The sequence below is a fragment of the Dreissena polymorpha genome, chromosome 10, assembly GCF_020536995.1.
Source record: "Dreissena polymorpha isolate Duluth1 chromosome 10, UMN_Dpol_1.0, whole genome shotgun sequence".
NCBI classification, from domain to species: Eukaryota; Metazoa; Mollusca; class Bivalvia; order Myida; family Dreissenidae; genus Dreissena; species Dreissena polymorpha.
Window position 1 is genome coordinate 50,784,776 of NC_068364.1, and position 20,078 is coordinate 50,804,853.

The following is a 20,078-nucleotide window of genomic DNA, read 5'->3' on the forward strand; positions in this document are numbered from 1 at the left end:
TTTACAAAGTCGTTTACATACATATTTTTTCAACAGAAATTATAGGGTTGTAAGAATCGCTTAGGACTTACAGGCTGTAAAAATTGAAAAAATCTTATACCCCGAATCATACGGAAGTGGGTCTATTGCCACATACATTAAGTGTGAGCTGTCCTCTAGAAGCTTACACAAGGTTCAATTGTTTTATCTGTGGACTGGGTAGACCTTGACCAGACTGGGCGGAGGACTTGGCTGGTCTGGAGAATCTCTGTAAACAAATGGCATGAAAGCAATTTTATAAAGCGGGTCTTTTTATACGGCATGCAGGAGTTTGTTAAGGACACTGCCCGTATATGTGCGTGTACTGTCATCACTATTGAAATATCGGCATTCTTAAAAATTCTTTTGCAGGCGGCGAACATATCAAAATATGCATCCAACTTCAAGTCCGCTAGATTTATAATTATACATGGAACCGGTGATGGTAAGTTAAATATAATGATCAATCTCTTTAACATACAATTATCGTTATATGTGTGTGCATTTTGACGATACTTGTTTACACACTGCTGTTGCAATGTTTATGATGCGGGTGTTTCGATTATGCAGACATGTTGATAAAACATATGGCTCTTTTCAGACAATCTATAAATACTTACTTGACACAATATCCCAAGTTCTGACTTTAAAAAAAGGTTATAGTAGAGACATAATTATCTAGTAAAGAATAAATATTAAAATGAACGTGTTGTAATGGCGTCACATTGATATTAAGTTTCAATATCAATGGGAACAGATTGAGTTAACCTCATATCCGTTTTCGTCATCTGATCGTTATGTTCGTTTTAAGTTTATGTCAAAATCAATTTAGTACATACATAAGTACCAACATCTTTGAACCGATAATTTTTAGGCACTTACTGTAGCAAAATGCCCTTTATTAAAATGCACTTTGCATTACTGTCATTTCAGATAACGTTCATTTCCAGAATTCTGCTCAACTTATAAAAGCATTAGTGGAAGAAGATGTTTACTTCCGCCAACAGGTATGCGAGATGTACGAATTCAAAAAACATAGGAGCTACGTATGGCTTTGATTTTATTAACTATTACATACATTACATGATCAACGCTTCATACAGGCACGCTGCTCAAATCTACGGCGGCGCATTACTTAAATTCGTGCTCCTGTTGTTTAGAGATATCGTTAAATCCCCATATACTTACTATTGAACGCTCCAATTGGGAGTTTTTAGTTTAACCCTATTTATTTTAGCTTGATTGAAAAAAGCCTATGTACTTGGTGTCTATTGGGGTAATCTACAGAACGCTCCCACAGTGGGATCAAACTCGTGACCTGCTGATCGCCAGGCAGACACCATATCCACTACACCACTGCGACCTCAAAATATGCAATGTTGTTTCGTTTTTTTGCCATGTTAGGGTTATGCGATTGTTCATGTACCTTGGTGACAAGGGGTTGGTTACAATGGTAATATAGCAGCTGGAGTTTCAATGGGGTTGGTTACAATGGTAATATATTTCTTGAGTCATATATTATCTCGACGTGCAATATTCAAAACAAGTAAATGTACGTGTATTAAGGTTATTCATTAAAAAAATGATCATTTGTTATGATGTAAACAAAAAATAAAAAATGCTGAACATATAGCACAATGAAACATAAGCTGTATCAGATGGCTATTGTACTTCATCTCAACGGCCAATCGGCGTTTAGTCTGACATAGCACAATTCTAGACAAAATGCATATTGTAAAATCATTCAAATATAAAGCCCATCACATTTAGCGCAACTTTTTTATGTTTATTGTGAGTCATACTTTAATTATCTTTGTAACAATGCAGATATACCCCGACGAGAACCATTTTCTTAACGAGAAAAGCACTAAAATTCATCTGTATAACACCATGGAGGACTTCATACTGCATTGTTACGGCAAACCGAAGAGCATCATTGAGTTCATTAGTGAGCCGTCTGAGAAAGACGTGGATCCACCGGAAGAAGAGGAAACAGAATAAAGGCATTCATACGAGGAATACAAAAACACGATGCGATGATAGTACATCAGTTTGCGTTGAATTGAATTTAACGGAAAATGGACTTCTTGCAATGCACAGATGTAGTTAACAGTCACTTATATGTAGCGTACCCAAAACTTTTAAGCATGTCACGCTTTTTTTTAAATAAAAATGATTTGGCCAATAAGTGATGTTGGTTACAACTTTATGACATAATCTTTAAAAATGTATATACACTTGGAACTGACAATTTGTTCTTTTGGGAAAAGCTTCGTCAACGGTAAGGAAAACAGCCGATGACGAGTTGCTTCAAATATCTAGAAATATGCGAATAGAAACGAGGAAAGTATTGAATGCACTGAATGCATCAACATTGCATAATGTGGAAATGTGACGCAAACACATTTGATTTGATATTACGTGAACGACTATGAGCTTCAAATGAGTGAAGTCCCTTACGCGTATTACAGAAAAGTGTGATATTTACAAAAATGCAATTAAAAACATGCGTTCCAACGTATATATTGAGCATTTGGTTAGCTTTTTTCAATTCAAATAATAATCAAATTAAAGCATTTAGTTAGAACCAAACATGATTTAATCTGCAAGGATTAAAGTCGAATAATTGACTATTTAGTTGGATTGATTTCTTAACCGTTTTCTGAAGTCGTTGTACAGCTAAAGTAAACTCAGAGTGAACTTTATGATAAATAGTTGTGCAAAGCAAACAAACACCTAAACGGTTTATGTTATTATTACTATGATACATGTAACCTGTACTATACGATCCTAAACATCTAGTTATGTGATTCAATCAAAACGTTTTACACAAACAGCTGGATATTGATTTTTAAACTTGAAGTGTTACTTATATGTGTATGAAAAGTTGCTGGCGTTGTATGCAAGAAAGCGTCTAATATAACTTACATTTACAACATGTTGCAAATATGTTTCGATTCGTTATAGGTACTCACTTATGCTGTACAGTCAAAACCATATACCTGCCAAAGTTATAATGAGTGAAATATTTCATTAACAATTCTGATTAAGAATGTGCGTGTATAAATAGGTTTAATACAATTAATTAATTCGGCAATACCAAATCGTATGATTGCAAGGCCATAACTTTATATACATTGCGTATATGTTTTAACTCAAATAAGTGGTGAAGATTAAGTAATATCCCTTCTTATTTAAACGAATAAACTAGACGTGCGAAAGTTTTATGCGGTAAAGTGACAATGCATTTAAGATAGACGTTAACTCTTATTCAAACCCAATAACAATAAACTTCAAAAGATTATGTGTTTCCTTAATAAAAATTTGTTAAAACAAACTTGTGTTCAAAAATCACTAAAATGCATCTGTATAACACACCATGGAGGACTTCATACTGCATTGTTACGGCAAACCGAAAAACATCAGTGAGTTCAATCCAAAAGAAGAGGAAGTCGAATGAACACATGGGTATCATTCTGAGAAAACTGGGCTAAATGCATCTGCAAAAATATCGTTCCAGATTGGCCTTTGTCGTGCGCATAGGCTAATCAGGGGAGACTAATTCCGATTTTATGGAATTTCGATTAAAGGAAGTCTTGTCAAAACGAATCATCACCATCATCCTCGTCCTAATCATCATAGTAGTAGAGGTAGTAGAAGTAGTAGTAGATGTTGAAGTAGTAGTAGTAGTAGTAGTAGTAGTAGTAGTAGTAGTAGTAGTAGTAGTAGTAGTAGTAGTAGTAGTAGTAGTAGTAGTAGTAGTAGTAGTAGATGTTGAAGTAGTAGTAGTAGTAGTAGTAGTAGTAGTAGTAGTAGTAGTAGTAGTAGTAGTAGTAGTAGTAGTAGTAGTAGAAGTAGTAGTAATAGTAGTTTTAGTAGTAGTAGTTATTGTAGTAGTTGTAGAAGTAGTAATAGTAGTAGTTTTCTAAATGTTATTAGTACTATAAGTATTAATTATTTTTTTAATACTGTGTATATACCATTTATATACATGATGATTTTATACATTATTAATAAGTGTTATGCTATTGTTAAGACATTGTTTTTTTAACTTGTACTTTAAGAAAAAAAATCAAATTTCTGAGGACATGGTTTGTTTTCTTTTTAAGGAGCCCAACCACATATGTCCACATAATTCATACAATCGAAGAATTTAGTCATACTCAAAACGTGTGTTTATCAGTCAAAAACAGTGAATGAAATGTATATGGAGTTTTTTCTTAAGAGAATTTGTAGAAACTAAAGTATTCTCCCTTTTTCGTTTATCCCTGACGGAAGGAAGAGTGATATTATTGTGGTGTTTTCCGTCTGTCCGTCTGTTCGTCCGTCTGTCCGTCGGTCAGTCCGGTATTTCGTTTCTGAAGTATTGTTCCTAAACGCTTCCAGATTTTAGGTGTGTGAATCCTCCTACATGTCTTACAGATCAAATTCGAGTTTCTTTACGGCCCATTGATGTGTGACGAAATGACGGGTCTTAGGCGTATGGTTTTATTTATGGGTTATTAATTAAGTTTCGTTGTAACATCTATAGTGCTTATGCAATAAAACACTAAAGAACTTACCAAAGCAAGTTGCCTAGGGTAGATTCCATCGTCAACAGTGTGTACAAGCGCAGAATAACTCTCCACAATATATAATGGAACGTCTTGTCAAGAAGGTTTTTTTACTGCACACATACTCTGTCGTCATTATTACGTCATAAGCGCGTTCGTCGGTAAAGAGGGCAATTGGGCAAAACGGTGGATGGTACATTGCGGTCCGGTCAATTTCACCATATTCCTCCCCATTTTATAGCCCTCCTCTTTACCCCACCAAAACACTCTGCCACACCCCCATACCACGTCCCAAGACCACACAACATGATCTTATACTTACAGATCGGAAAAAGTTCTGGTCTAGTTTTTCCATTGCATTACCCATTCATTATTTGACCGTTGTAGTTTATTTTAACAAACCCGAGCGCTCATTTAATTATTTGACCAAACGTTTTCTTCCCTTGAGCATCGACCGCCTTACTGAATCCTTACCCATATTCCAATATTTGACCTTAATTATAGTGCTTATGCAATAAAACACTAAAGAACTTATCTTACCAAGTTGCTTTGGATAGATTCCATCGTCAACAGTGTGTACAATCGCAGAATAACTCTCCACATGATATTATGGAACGTCTTGTCAAAAAGATTGTTTACTGCACACACACTCTGTCGTCATTTTTACGTCATAAGCGCGTTCGTCGGTAAAGATGGCAATTGGACAAAACGGTCTGGATGGTCAATTGACAGTCCGGTCAATTTCACCCTATTCCTCCCCATTTTATAGCCCTCCTTTTTACCCCACCAAGACAGTCTGCCACACCCCCATACCACGTCCCAAGACCACACAACATGATCTTATACTTACAGATCGAGAAAATTCTGGCCTAGTTTTTCCATCGCATTACCTATTCATTATTTGACCGGTGTAGTGTATTTTAACAAACCCGAGCGCTCATTTAATTATTTGACCAAACGTTTCCTTCCCTTAAGCATATACCAACTTACTGAATCCTTACCCATATTCCAATATTTGACCTTACTCCTATTTCATTATTGAGTTAAATAACCACAGGGTCCAATTCCAGTCTGACACATAGCGTACACATTCAACTATCAATACCTCCTGGCTAGTGTCTAACAGACATCCGACCGCCTCAACCACTAGTTAAAAGGGCGCCCCCCAAAACGAGGCACCCTCATATGGTTCGACCCCCAACTCGCCAACAAACTAGTTCCAGTATCCGACCCCCCTACAGGTTATAAAGACGTCTGCCGTTTTCAGCAGTAGTACGTAATATCTCACTGAGGGTCACCCTTCGGATCTGGGACAAAACATTTGCAACCTCACCTACGTTCGCCGGAATATTGTCTTTATTACACAGGACTCGCAAGTAGGGAGAGTCGGTCTCCACTAGAAGTCGGTCGGCCGAAATCCCTCGCACAGCTGTCTTTTGCACCTCATCAAAACGTGCAGCCAGATCCGAGATGCTAAAGTAACACCGAGGGAATGCGGCGGACCAACTCAGAACCTGATCGAGAGTTCCCGTAAAGCATTGGAGGTGTATTCATTGTGTCGGACTTACGTTTTTCTGCATGAGACGGAGGGCAAGGGCACTAGACTCACTCGAGTACTTTTCCCGCCCCCGAATATGCAAAATCACTGGTCGCCTAGGGCAAGCCAGCTCTAACAGCCCCACAAACATCTCCTCCTGCCTACTCCACTCTCGTTCAGGCACGGATCTGTCTAAACCGATCTCTCCAAGCTCTCTACCACCCAATCCTTCCTCAATTCTCTCTCCACCTGTCCTACCTACCCGTTAACGTCCCTTAAAGGTGCCTTAGGATGCAACCCGACAGCTGACCCGAAGCCAGTGACACTGGGATATTCCCTTTGGTAGTTGGGTGGATCGCAGAAAACTGCAATTCCCCCATCTACCCCCACCGCTACCTCAGGCATTGGCCCCACGGTATGCCCCACCAGCGCCTATATAGAACAAACCTTGGTCGCCTTACAACTGCGGTCCAAGTGAAAGTGGCTGTCGAATGCGGTGAGTTCCGCATTCCTAGCCGAAATTCACTCACTAACCACAAGTGCGGTTTCCACCTGATCGCCCCGTTCACACTCGTCCACCAAAGACCCGGGCTCTGGAATCGACTCTTCCACTTGAGCCGACGCCATCACCTGGGCCCTTTCGCTACACAACTGACTGGCTCGGGTCTCTGAATCAAATCCATCTCTGGACTCGACACAGTCGTCTGAGCCTCCACAACCACACTCCGATCTGATCCGGCTCCCTGTGTTAACTCAGTTTCCCGAGTCGACCCAGTTGTCTGGACCGCCATACACCCATCTGGTCCGGGTCACTGCACCAACGCAGTTGCCTAAGTCGGCACGAGTGACTCCGCACATTCATCATAGACCTTCTCCGATCCCAACCTCGCTGGCAACGCAGGGAAGTCCATCGCTGTCGGGACCTGAGTCGGCTTTGGTCTTGGTCTGTGCAATTCTACATTACCCCGGGGCCTCACGCTCAGTGAAGCCCCCGGAGTCCTACGCTGTTTTTCAGGACCGGCCAACACCCTCTTAATGAACGCGTCACTAAGAATTTGGTGACCGTACTTCCTTACCTCGGTTTCAAAAGCTAGGCGCCCTTTCATCCTGGACAAAATTACTTGACCTTCCACCGCCCTTTCCACCCGTCCTTGGTCCAGGGGCAACATTGTACTAAGCTCTATGACCAGGTCCCGCCCCGAACTCCAGAGCGTCCCCCGACCGCTGGCCTCCTCGACCTCACTAAATATGTCGCGACCATCGATGCGGCAAACCACACGTAGCGTTCTACAAAACATCACAAATTAATAACATAATATGCATGAGCTACGCAATTTACCGGCATATACGATAAATATAGACCTAACCTGTCCTACAACTTGGACATGTATACAGATCTATTTCCTCTCCATGTTCCTCCGTGACTCCCACACACTTCCCATGGAACCACTCCTCACACACATCGCAAGCAATCATAAAGGGACCAGCATCAATTCCTCTACACATACAGTATACTTGCTCATCTTGCACATCCTCCGCAATACCACAACTCTCTCGCTCTCGAACCACCCATGCAGGAGGGTTGTCTAATTTGCAACTTTTCAATCGGGCATGATTCACATTGCCCCTCTTTCCTCGTAATCGGACCTGATATAGGAAATCGGTTACTTTTTTCACTACAACCCCCGGCCCAGTCCATTGTGGCAACAACTTCTTAGCTTTGCCTTTCTTTCCCGACACATTAAGCACATACCAGATCACTTACCCGATAGGGGTTCTGGCATAACCTCACATCATCATCCCGCTTCATGTGAGCCTGATATCCGTTTAAACACTTGCGAGCGGTTTCATGGACTGACACCATACTTTGTTCCAAATTGTGGACATACTCAGTCACAGGTTTTGCCTCATGAGTTGGCAATGGGTAGACCAACTCAGCAGTAGTATAAACCTCTCTCCCGAGCATCATGCGGTTAGCGGTGAAACCGGTACTCCTACACACTGCTGAACGCATTGCCGCCGCTATTTGCGGTAGATTTTCGTCTCAAGTGTTTTATCGGGAACCTACATAGCAACGGACTGCATCCATAAGTGTACGATTGGAGCTTTCCACCTGACCATTGGTGCTTGGGCGATAGGCAGTTGTTCGCGTCTTATGAATGTGCAATAATTTACACAATTGTGTGAACAAAATGCTCTCAAAGTTGATACCCCGATCGGGTATTATTTCCATAGGTACCCCATACCTACAGAACACCTGACTGACCACTGCCTCTGCAGTCACCTCAGCTGTCTGCGATGGTAACGGGATACATTCTACCCATTTAGTGAACTGGTCCACCACCATCATCACATACCGATTTCCCCTTTTCGTTAATGGCAAAGGACCTAGAAAGTCTAGGTGAATCCTCTCCATTGGGAGTCCAGAATGAAACTTAATCACCTCGCCCTTAGACTTACGATTAGGTGTTTTGCTTACAGAGCAACGTGGGCAACTGGAGACGTACTTGATTATGTCCTTTGACATGCGGTACCAGAAATACTTGGCCTTAACGCTTTCAATGGTACGCTTTTCGCCCTGATGTCCAGACATAGGAATATCATGGTTCAGGACCATACTCTCTTGGCGCAATTCCCGTGGCACCAATAACTGCTGGCGATCTGAATTTGGGTCGATTCGCCAAAGCAGATCAGCCTCCAATTCAAAACATGGTCGATTTATCAAATAAAACTTGGAGGCTGCATTCGCTATAAATAGCTCTCCGGCAGGAGGCTCGGTACCATGCAATAACCACTTCCGAATAAACCGGACGTCGTCATCCGCCCACTGATGTTCTTTTAGTAGAGCGTCCCGGTCCTTGACAGGGGCGGCTCTATCAATACTCTCGACACCAGAGTCTTCCCCGGTTTTAACCTCCTGGATTATAACCGGTGCCAAAGAAACAACGTTATCCACCTCGCGAATAAAACCACCCCACTGTTCCTCTGCCCGAGTACATTTCGGGCAGCCACCAAATGGAAGTTCTTGAAGGGGTATCCCATGCTCATAGTGATCTTCCCCCTCCATTACTTATCTTGACAGTGCGGCCGCGTTTGTTGCCAGGACGGTGAGTTATTTCCATGTCATATTGGCTCAACTCCTCCATCCATCGAGCTATCTGCCCTTGTGGTTCTTTAAAGCTCAACAACCAAGTAAGGCTGCTGTGATCAGTGCGAATCAAGAAGCGTTTGCCCAGCAAGTAGTGACGGAACTGTCGCGTACATCTCACTACCGCTAGCAATTCTTTTCGAGTGGTACAGTTCCGCCGTTTTTCTTTGGTGAGTGCATATGACCCATAACAGAAAACTCTGGAGACCCCGTCCTGTATTTGGCTAGCACTCCACCAATTACTTTATCAGAGGCATCGGTGTCAAGCACAAAAGGATCTTTCCGGTTAGGAAGTCCTAGGACTGGGACGGACACCACAGCGTCCTTCAAATCAAGGAAAGCCGCATCTTGGTCCTCTCCCCACTGAAAATCTTTAACCACTTCATACAGGGCCCGCGACCTTGCGGCATAATCCGGTATGAACATACGGTGGTAATGCACAAGCCCCAAAAAACGCTCTACATCTTTAGACGTGTTCGGCACCGGCCAGTCCACCACCACCCTAACATCATTTGGGGATAAACCAAAACACTTAGGACCCGCAATACGACCCCAAAACTCAACAGAATGCTGGGAGAGTTCACATTTTATGGGTTTTCAGTTAAAGTTGGTATAGCCGTAACCTTAGAAATACCCCTCGGAGTGTATGCATATGCTCCACGAACAACTTGTTCATGGACAGGATGTCATCCAAGAAAGCGAGAACGCTATGCCAGTTTAACCCCTGCAGCACTAAGCCTTCCACTCTTGAAAAGGTTACGGGTGCATTACAAAGACCAAAAGCCATACGTACGAACTCAAACAACGCATACTTGGTTGTGAATGCAGGTTTTTTTCTGTCCGACTCTTTGATTTTGATCTGCCAATATGCAAAATTAGCATCCAGCTTTGAAAACCATTTCTGGCCAGCTAACATATCCAAACAATCTTCAATCGGTGGCAAAGGATATACATCCTTCACCGTGACTGAATTCAATCCCCTATAATCAATACACCATCTCACCGACCCATCGCGCTTCCAATCCAACACAGGTGCGGAGCACCATTCCGAGTTTGAAGGTTGGATCACCCCCGCATCCAAAATTTTTTTAATACGGTTCTTTTCCTCCGTTACAAAGGCAACCGGAGTTCTACGCATTTTTTGCCTAATGGGCTTGGATTCCACAGTATCTATGCAATGTTCCACAGCCGTGAAATGTCTCAGATCATACTCGTTTTTAGCGAATACATCCTCAAACTCGCGTAAGAACCTAGCCAACTGCACCTGTTCCCCTTCGCTCAAGTTTAAATTTGAACGTTCATAAAGGTCTTTGAGATAGTCCGGCACCGTGATTACTTCATCACATTGTGCCGCCTTCCGTAACACCCTTATTGAGGTCAGTACCTCGTGCACTGGTCTCACAAAACGTACCTCCTCTGCCCTTCCAACCAATTTCCATTGCTTCAGCCTAAAATGGTAACCCGACATGTTCACCATTGGCACCCTAAGCCCCGCTTCACTGACATGGACCGACATAGGCACCATCAGGTCACCTCACTCAGCCTCAATTGCAAAGGTGCCTATTGGCTTTCCTAAAGAACATTTAATCATGGCTACCGAGTTGGGTGGGATAGTCACAGTTCGAGTGACAGTCACATTTGTCAATCTTGCCTCGACCAAATCCCCTTCTGGAGACATAGGAACCACTTGGCCATTTAAACACATGGTGGCTCCCACTATGTCAATAGTGGCTCCATGCTTTTTCAAGAAATCAAGCCCGAGTAACATGCAATCTTCAATAGAGGCTACATAAACCCTCTCTTGAAAAACCTTGTCACCCAGTTGGATGGTTACTGGTCGCGCAATGGAACCATTCACAGCCCGATACTGCCACGCTGTTTAACTGACACCTGCTGCCACTTTGCATCCACCTTAGTCGGCAACGACTTGGCCTCGCCCCCTGTTCATCCTCCCTAGCATCAGGTAGATTTACATAGGACGCAGGAGGCCCACTTAGTGAGGCATTTGCAATTGCTGCCTACATTCTCTCTATCGCCTCCACTCCCTTATCAACCGGTTCACTCACTGGTCCACTCACCTCCAATAACTCTTCCTCCTCCCCTTATTCTCACTATCCACCACATTCACGGACAAAGAATCAGATTTACTGAATCTGATCATGCCCCACATTTGATTAGACAGTCGTATATAAGGGAATTTGGCCAAAGCATCAGCTGTAATGCTACCGTGAATTTCCCGGTTCGCAACAATTGCTTGGGCCACCCAGGCGCCAATACCCGGAACCGTTTGTAGTTCCGTTACCGGTGCCGTGTCAGTATTCACTAGTTAAATACGATTCATTTTCAATTTATGTAATAAAAATAATGTGTGAAAGAAATACAAATATTACAACGTCAATTTTATTTTACATGTAAATAGCACACAACAATGGACGTATATTATCATGAATAGGTCACACAAATTGATGTGTGCAAGCAGACAAAAACAAACAAGGGGATATTATTCATTCAAACGCCTAGTAAACTTGAAATTGGCATTGAATTTAAAAAAACACAGACACACAATGATGGCATATAATTAAATAATCAAAGCACCAAAAATGAGTAAAAGTCAACAAGTATTGAACCTCACTTGTAGTGAGATTATGATTCAATTATACCGAACGAGAAAAGCAAAAAACTCACAAGTTGTTAATGTATAACTGGTAAAAATGTGATTTAATCACAAATCAATGCATAATAATTTATAATGATAAAATATATGTATGAGTATATCAATACTCAAGAAAAATGTAAGAAATTCACCAGTTTTTACCTAATAATTTGTAAAAATTGTATTTGAGTCACAAATCAATGTTTCTAATGTTTACTGATAAAATATCTATTTGAGTATATAGATACACCCAAAGAGAACAAGTCAGAAATTCACCAGTTATTACTCGATAACTATAGTGAAATTGTGATAAAATAACAATCAAATTTTACTGATATCTGATATCTATTTAATACACCCAAAGAGAAAAAAATAGAAATTCACAAGTTATTACTTGATACATAGTGAATTGTTGTAATTACAATACACAAACAAATTCAATGAAACAATCAAATTCAATACGAAGAACACTCAAATGATATATTTTAGTACCATCATCACTTATAGCGGAATTATAAATGATGAAAATGTGAAACTATCATAATTAGATTCAGTAGTAGAAATACTCTACTGAAACATTATGCTGATTATCTAAAAATGTGGCGATTCGCCTGACGATAGACAATAGACAAAACCATCACAATTCAAATGTACATCCAGCTAAATATAGATGGCTTATATGGAACCAAAACAGGTCACAGATGCGACAGAGCAATGTAAATAAACACTGCCTTTTATATATAAACGTGTGATGATTTAAATAGAATTCACAATTCAACACATTAAACATAAACAACCTAAAAATAGACGTCACAGATGAGCTGTTAAACGGTTAAGCGAACCGCAATACGACGTAGATAGTCAAACCTTAAATTTAGGCAATAAGCTGACAAAAACCGACGAAATCGGTTTAGTTTAATGAAAAGTACTTTAAGCATATTAAAGAAATATTTTAATCACTAAAAGTGAACAAAACAACGATAGGAAACTTAAATTTAAATGAAACTTTATTTATTTTCAAGATGGCTGACTTCGAACGCTAACGGTTAAAAATAGCCGATTGTTTATAAGTGAAAATACTGCAAGTTTGGTGCTCGCAGTGCCAATTATAGTGCTTATGCAATAAAACACTAAAGAACTTACCTTAGCAAGTTGCTTTGGGTAGATTCCATCGTCAACAGTGTGTACAAGCGCAGAATAACTCTCCACAAGATATGATGTCAAGAAGTTTGTTTACTGCACCACACTATGTCGTCATTATTACGTCATAAGCGCGTTCGTCGGTAAAGAGGGCAATTGGGCAAAACAGTCTTGATGGTCCATTGACAGTCCGGTCAATTTCACCATACATCACATAATTCAAGAGATATTATACTTATGCTAAATATATATTTATTGAGGTATGCATGTATTGCTTTTAGTTTTTTCGTAAAAAACAAGTTATTCTGAAAACTGTTTGTGTCCGCGTTTAACCTTAATGCATATTGGACGAGCCGTTATTTGAGAATACAAATATATCACGTATTGTACAGTTTAAACGTCTAATAAGCTTTTTATTCTATATCTCTTTCTTCAGCTCTTTGTTTCATTTTAATTTTGATTTGAAAATGCTTTAACTGCATCTATGCTATTTTCAAGACAGGCGCCCGTGTGAGTCGATTATAGTACATTCGGATACTTTTTCTCGGTAACGGCTTTTATCGTTATAAAACAAGTGCTTAGTGCACTTGTATTCAACTGTCCAATATGGAAAAAATACAGACTTTTTGGATCCAATACCGGAATATATTGGACGGTCATGTGGTACATATGAAGAATGCCGATTGGATGAATTTATTGGATATAGAATAATACAAATTATTGAGATGTTTGTATTTGAGGTGAATTTTGTTGTACTCATTTTGTTGATCAACGCAATGCTTCGTGCGATGTCATTATCCGATAAGTCAAGATCGGAGAGATCAAAGTGCGCATTACTTAATTTTTAGTATAGTCGCTTTTTGACCTTAATGTTTGGTAATTATTAAATACTATGAGATGAACATAAATATTGCATACGTAAGATCACAGGAGGGAAGCCAAATATATATATATATATATATATATATATATATATATATATATATATATATATATATATATTGATTCGGCAGTATTTCGATACCAGCCCTCAGAAGGTGACCCATTTCCAAAATCGTGTTTGGTCGGACACAAGTGTGTCCACATAGAGATTTTCCATGTCGATCACTTGAAGGAGCTAAAACTCAATAACCAAGTCATTAAATGGTAGATAAACAGCACCTGTGTGCACATTAAACAGTTTTCAATCGGTTACAATACCTATTGTAATAGAAAATGTATGGTAAACACGATTTTATCGCGTCTTTCGATCCGCGAGTACAAAATCTACACAGACACATTATACGTTGACTCTCGAGAAACCTTTGATGACGTCAGAGATTTTGTAAACAAAAATACGTCGGGTTTCATCAATTTCTCACTCACCTCTGTACGGAGATCCTCAGGAATTTCCGCCAAACCAATACAAAGACCCGTAGCAAACGCATGCGAACACATTGCTTTATTGAATGACGTCAGAGAATTCCCATACTTCCTTAAAAAATTAATCCTCTTGGATGTTTATTTACAAATCGGTATGAAAAACACTTTTGATGTGTGAATGACTATAAAATGTATTGTTATCGATTCATTAATGTTTATTAAACGGGAAATAACTGTTTAAATGACAAACAGTCATGTAATCGTTTTGTTTCTGCTGTTTGAAATGATCGGAAATTGAAGTTAATTTGGACACACTTGTGTCCGACCAAAAAGTGTACCGTGAGTGTCAACTTCTGAGAGCTGGTATCGAAATACTGCTGGATCAATGGTACTGATGTTAATTTTTCCTGATAAATTAGTGTATTATCTTTCTGAAACAACCGGTGTGTAGTTGATTTGTTAAAACGTGTTCGAGTGGTTTACAATGAAGTCAAGTTTTACGGCAAACGAAGTTGAACTCCTTGTCTCTGTTAAAGCATGCATAACTCCTGTGCGTTAGATTGCATGTTAATCGGAACATTCCAAAACGTTCATTTTTAGTTCTTGTTTGATTGTTTGATTTTTTTTATCTTTTCAAGTAAACGTAAACATGTACTTCCAAAGAACATTTGTGTTTATGTTGCTGTAGAGCTGGCGTTCGCTGTCTGTGCTTACTACTGCCGCTAATGGGCTGCACTGGGGTAATTGGTCTCTTCTACGTGAACGAAAACATGAATTGGGTACAGTACTTGAGTGCAGTGTGCAACAGCTTACAGGTATGGAGTCTTAAGCACTGAAATACGTATTACGTTCTGTGTTGGTGGACATACCTATATAAGACATGACATACGATTAGTTGTAAACAGGAATTGCAATCGCTTGTATATGAATATTAAAGGAAATGTGTCGCCTGCTTTTAATGATTAGTGCTTATTGATGTTTCTATGTGTTTTATTCCTTGTGATGCGCATGGACGTGTGTTATTCCAGTTGCTACATCAACAACAATTGTGTTTAATAACGGACATTTCTCGTAAGTGTATTTACTTCTTAACTAAAATTACGCAAAAACAATAACTTTGGCATTTAATGAACATTTATGATTTGCTTTCAGGGACTAGTGATATTTATTGTCCACTGTGTCCTGAACAGGTATAAAATAATTTTGTTGAATGGTATCCGCTTTAGGCTTATTCTAAATTATTTGCTGCACATTCGTATTATACGCAAACGTTCTGCACAAAGCCGATACGCAGCACATTTGATTCATTGTATTGTACTTCAGAAGAGGACATACCGTGGCTTATACGATACTTAAATTTGATACTTAAATTTGACATAAGTACTTATTTTGTCTGTCGTGTATGTCTACGAATAAGACCTTTATGTCAACGAGCTTCACTGAAGGCTCGCTTGCTCTGGTATGTTTTTATGTCAAATTAATTTTATTTACTTTGATAAAATCCGAGCGAAATGTGAGGTTGTGCATTCTCTTACTGTGTGTAATACGCCGCAGTGAAGAGAGGTACACGCTAGTATGTCTATATGTCAGCCTGTCTATCCATAGAAATTACTTTGTCAGAAGGCGTTCGTCTACACTTACCAAGGCACAACATTTAAACTTGCAGGCAGTGCTTTGTTTGATATGAAGTTGTGCATGTTTCAGCCTATGTAAACATTAACAAAACATATGCTCTTTGTCCCCTTCTAAAACACCATGACTATTCATATACACTACTAGTAAAATTACTTATTTCAAACTACAATGGTTTATTTGGAATGCAGAATCAATTTACACTTCAATACAGTTTTTAGTTGTTATCTTGCGAAGAACTTTGGTTTGTAGGACGCGTTGCAAGTCGGTCTGCTCTTAACTACTCTAAGAACGATAATCAACGCATTCATTCATAATCTGAGGCCATTAATACATGCTGATAAACAAGTATAGTGAGACGTTGTGTACCCCCGTTCATAGTGCATGTTGCTACATCGTGGTTAAATTTGATATGCCTGGGAAACATAATTTTGTTCTCAACAGATAGCGGCGATCTTTTGGTGCGAACAACGCAATAGTAGAAGGTTAAGTTTGTTTTCATTCACAGTTCTCAATTAATAAAACGTTAAACATGAGTTCACCATTTACTACAGGTATACTATAGACGACAACAAAAATGCTATATAATCGCTAGACTTTGAAAAGTTTGCAATTTATGTTTCAAAATAACTAAATTGTGTTAACTTGTTAGTCGCATATTCACCGCATAAAATGTGTGTTACCATTGTCAAACCACACATTTGTGTAAGTAGATAAAAATTATACTACGGGAGTACTACACATTCGTGGAAGTAGATTATATTATCATATGTGTCTTCACATGCCTTATTATGAGTGTATTTATTCGTCATCGAAACATATCGTATTTTAATATTTGATTTCCATGCAGTTTTAAAATAGCAAACTTGTAAATACGGGCAGCCTATCCAAGCGTTTAGGAACGCTTTCCAGACGTGCTGACCGAGAACAACAAACATTTGTGGTTGGATAATTAAACGATTTTCTCTTATCGTGACACTATACTATTTGTTTGATTTCTCATCTTAAAAAGCGAAAACTATGTATATCGATATCGATATAATACAAAAGGCACATACATCTCGATCCGTGCGTTAAGACACACACTTTATAAATTTGAATGGCTTGTGTTGATTTAACTTGCGATTTATTTTGAAAAATGAGTTGCGTATTTAATTATGTAATAGCGATCAACTTAAGTGCTTTCAGCGCTTTGATTTAACTGTGATGCTGGCATCACAGTGATAATTTAGATAGATCATTCCGGTAGTACTGTTCCTGAGAGATCAGTTGAATGTGTTGTGTAAAGTCATATCTCACGAGAGATGCAGCACCGATTAACGAGACTGATATACGGATCGCGCAACACTGTACCGTTGTAATTTTCCATTTAGTTTATACTTTTTACAACACATTATTTTTCAAATTAAGTAATCACGAAGTATTTCATGTTAAAATAAGATTGCATGTAGTAAAATGACCGAGGCAGGCAGAGTGCTTGTTTTAACACCAGTAAGTAGTCTTGCCACAAGTATGAAAGGAAACCAAAAGCGCTAATTGCGAATACGGTTCGTCTTATTTGAATGCTTAATACGCATTGGTAGCAGAAAATCGATATACCTGGTTGTATAGCACAATGACTAAACCATTTTTGCATGTGAAACCGCTATATCTTAATGTTAAATATTAGGTATGAAACAGCACATTACACCTTATATCAAACCTTTCCACAATCTGGTTTATCATTATTTATACAGACTTACATATCAAAATACCTTAAACAATCTGTTTTCTCTTCAACCGATGAATACACAGTATTTTAAAGTGTATAGTGGTCAATACACAGTTGTTTAAAACCATGCCCATGTGTATAAAAGTGGCCACGCTCAAGGTATATAATTTCATGTTAAAATTAATGTACATATTACATTTATCGACGTCTTGCGTCAATGGGGCAATTCTTCGTCATTCTTGTTACAAGCTCTATTTCCATCATGGTATTTCTGGTTTTACAGGTTGTGTTGGTTCGCTAGCTGTGTTCAATAATACACACCCATTAAAAAGCCTTAAAAAGCCTTACGTATTGCTCTATTTCTAACGACATGCTATTTTCGATGAGAAATAACCACAACTACTGATGAAAATCTTCAGTCATCAATCAAGTTTGTCATTTTTATGTCGGTGTATTGCTTTAAATTTTAACATATAGCTTTCCTTATGAACTTTGCGATTATGAAAATTGAAAAGTCAATCAAAGCAATGCTTAAACATTCTCAACGATTTAAAAAGAATTTGTGTATTGATGTTTAAAGAAAGCATGACTTAAGCTAAGCTAACCGTTAAAGGTTTAAGCACTTCCGATAACAATAAACTTAATAAAATATATATAATACAACATCTTAATTAGTCACTTATGATGTTCTTAATTGACATATATAAATGATTCCAGCCAAGAGTAAATCTGCAACAGCATGCAGTGCGAAGCAGTTTCTCATCTGGTAAGTTATCGGACGAATTTTGAATTGTTAAACGAGCGAGTCCGTGTAAGTCGGTGATAGTACGCGTGTTATCTCGTTATGTTGCCACCGTATACATTGTTCATTTAACACCATGAATATCGTGTCAGGATTTTAAATGTGTTATTGCTTATTAGTCATTTCAGGTCATGACGAATGAATAGTGTGTTTTAACCAACACACTGAAAGTGACAAGTCATACAGGACACCACTTTGTTTAGAGAAACGCACGTTGATCAGTTCAACAAATGACATAAATAACGTTATTTTGTCCATGTATTCCATTGAAGGTGTAGTAACTGGCATAAACATGTAATTGCATCTTAATTAAATGTTTGGCAACTTAAATATTATAACATTTTAAATGCTATTAGCCATGTGGATAAATAAAATTATGAAGGAGCCATCTTTACATTTTGTAATGTATTTGGGTACGGCATTGGTGTTTATGAAATATTATGTTGTATGTCTACTCACATGACTTTAAAGCCTCTATAACGCTCAAAATCAACGAACATTTCGTAGTAAAGTATTTAGTTTTGTAAAATAAAATTAACACCTAAACAATCAGTGTTCCTTATACACGGTGACAAAGGCTCCGTATCCTTCTGTCAAAAACATGGCCGCAAACTTTATGGCGAGTCCAGAAATCATTGAAAAAAAACGAGAAAAGAAGGTAAGTTGGTAATACAATGATATTCCGTCGAACGAAGTATATATTTACGTCTAATTGCCGTTTACCGCATCAAAATTGAGTCGCAATTAACTTCAAGATAGTAAAAGCAGTTTGACCATGTCGTGAAAGAAGTGACTTACATGACGCAAAAAATCGAATTTTTGCAGATTTAAAACCAATTAAATAAAATTTCATTTTAGTTAAATGGTATTTTATGGCAGATTAATCAAAAACACATTTTGGAATGCTTTATTGAATATAACTGTGATTTTTACATTCACACGTGTTATCAGGTATGCACCGCTCAACATTGACATTCTAGAAATATGAACACCGCTAAACAATGTCCGTAAAAGCCACCGCATCTGTATGATTTTTTGGCACCGCTTTATTCTGATCTTTTTTCTTTCAGAAGGAAGAGACGTTCAAATCTATGTTTAAACAAGCAAAAGAACAAGAAAAGGAGTCTTTTTCCTCCCGATGCTGAAGATGATACCAGCGCATCTCCAGGCGACCGTCAACCGACATGTACCAGTTCGACGTCTGTCATAGAGATACCAAATGATCAGTGCCGCCCAGCCTTTTATAACCATCTTGTAAATGCTCCACAGACACGAAAGTTTGGGGTCATAATTGTTAACAAATATAAAGCAAAATGTAAAAACAATGTCAAATAATGGCTTCATAATTTGAATCACGATGGTAAACAAGTGTACAAACGGTTTCAAAGCATTATTACAATGTACTTTGAAAATATTTGGTTTTCACTTGGTTTTTGTTAATACCTGACGGATATAACTTTATATGAGTCGAACCCTTTAAATCTCGTTAAAACGAACAGCGCTGTAATGTCGTATCTATGGA

General features: G+C 38.7%; 2 protein-coding genes across 2 annotated transcripts in view; one reads left to right on the forward strand and one right to left on the reverse strand.

The window, feature by feature from the left end:
• LOC127849106 (dipeptidyl peptidase 4-like) overlaps positions 1-2,648 on the forward strand; it is a 41,356-nt gene extending 38,708 nt beyond the window's left edge. Inside the window, exons 23-25 of the mRNA XM_052381827.1 lie at positions 391-463; positions 952-1,025; positions 1,846-2,648. Coding sequence (XP_052237787.1) covers positions 391-463; positions 952-1,025; positions 1,846-2,019 — 321 coding nt within the window. The 3' untranslated portion in view covers positions 2,020-2,648. The remainder of the gene's footprint in view (positions 1-390; positions 464-951; positions 1,026-1,845) is intronic.
• A 3,158-nt stretch (positions 2,649-5,806) lies between these two features.
• LOC127849107 (uncharacterized) lies at positions 5,807-6,899 on the reverse strand. Its single transcript, XM_052381828.1, has 3 exons — positions 6,765-6,899; positions 6,371-6,540; positions 5,807-6,044 (listed from the first exon to the last, which is right to left on the reverse strand). The coding sequence occupies exons 1-3, from the start codon at positions 6,897-6,899 to the stop codon at positions 5,807-5,809; spliced, it is 543 nt and encodes a 180-aa protein (XP_052237788.1).
• Positions 6,900-20,078: the final 13,179 nt, after the last annotated feature.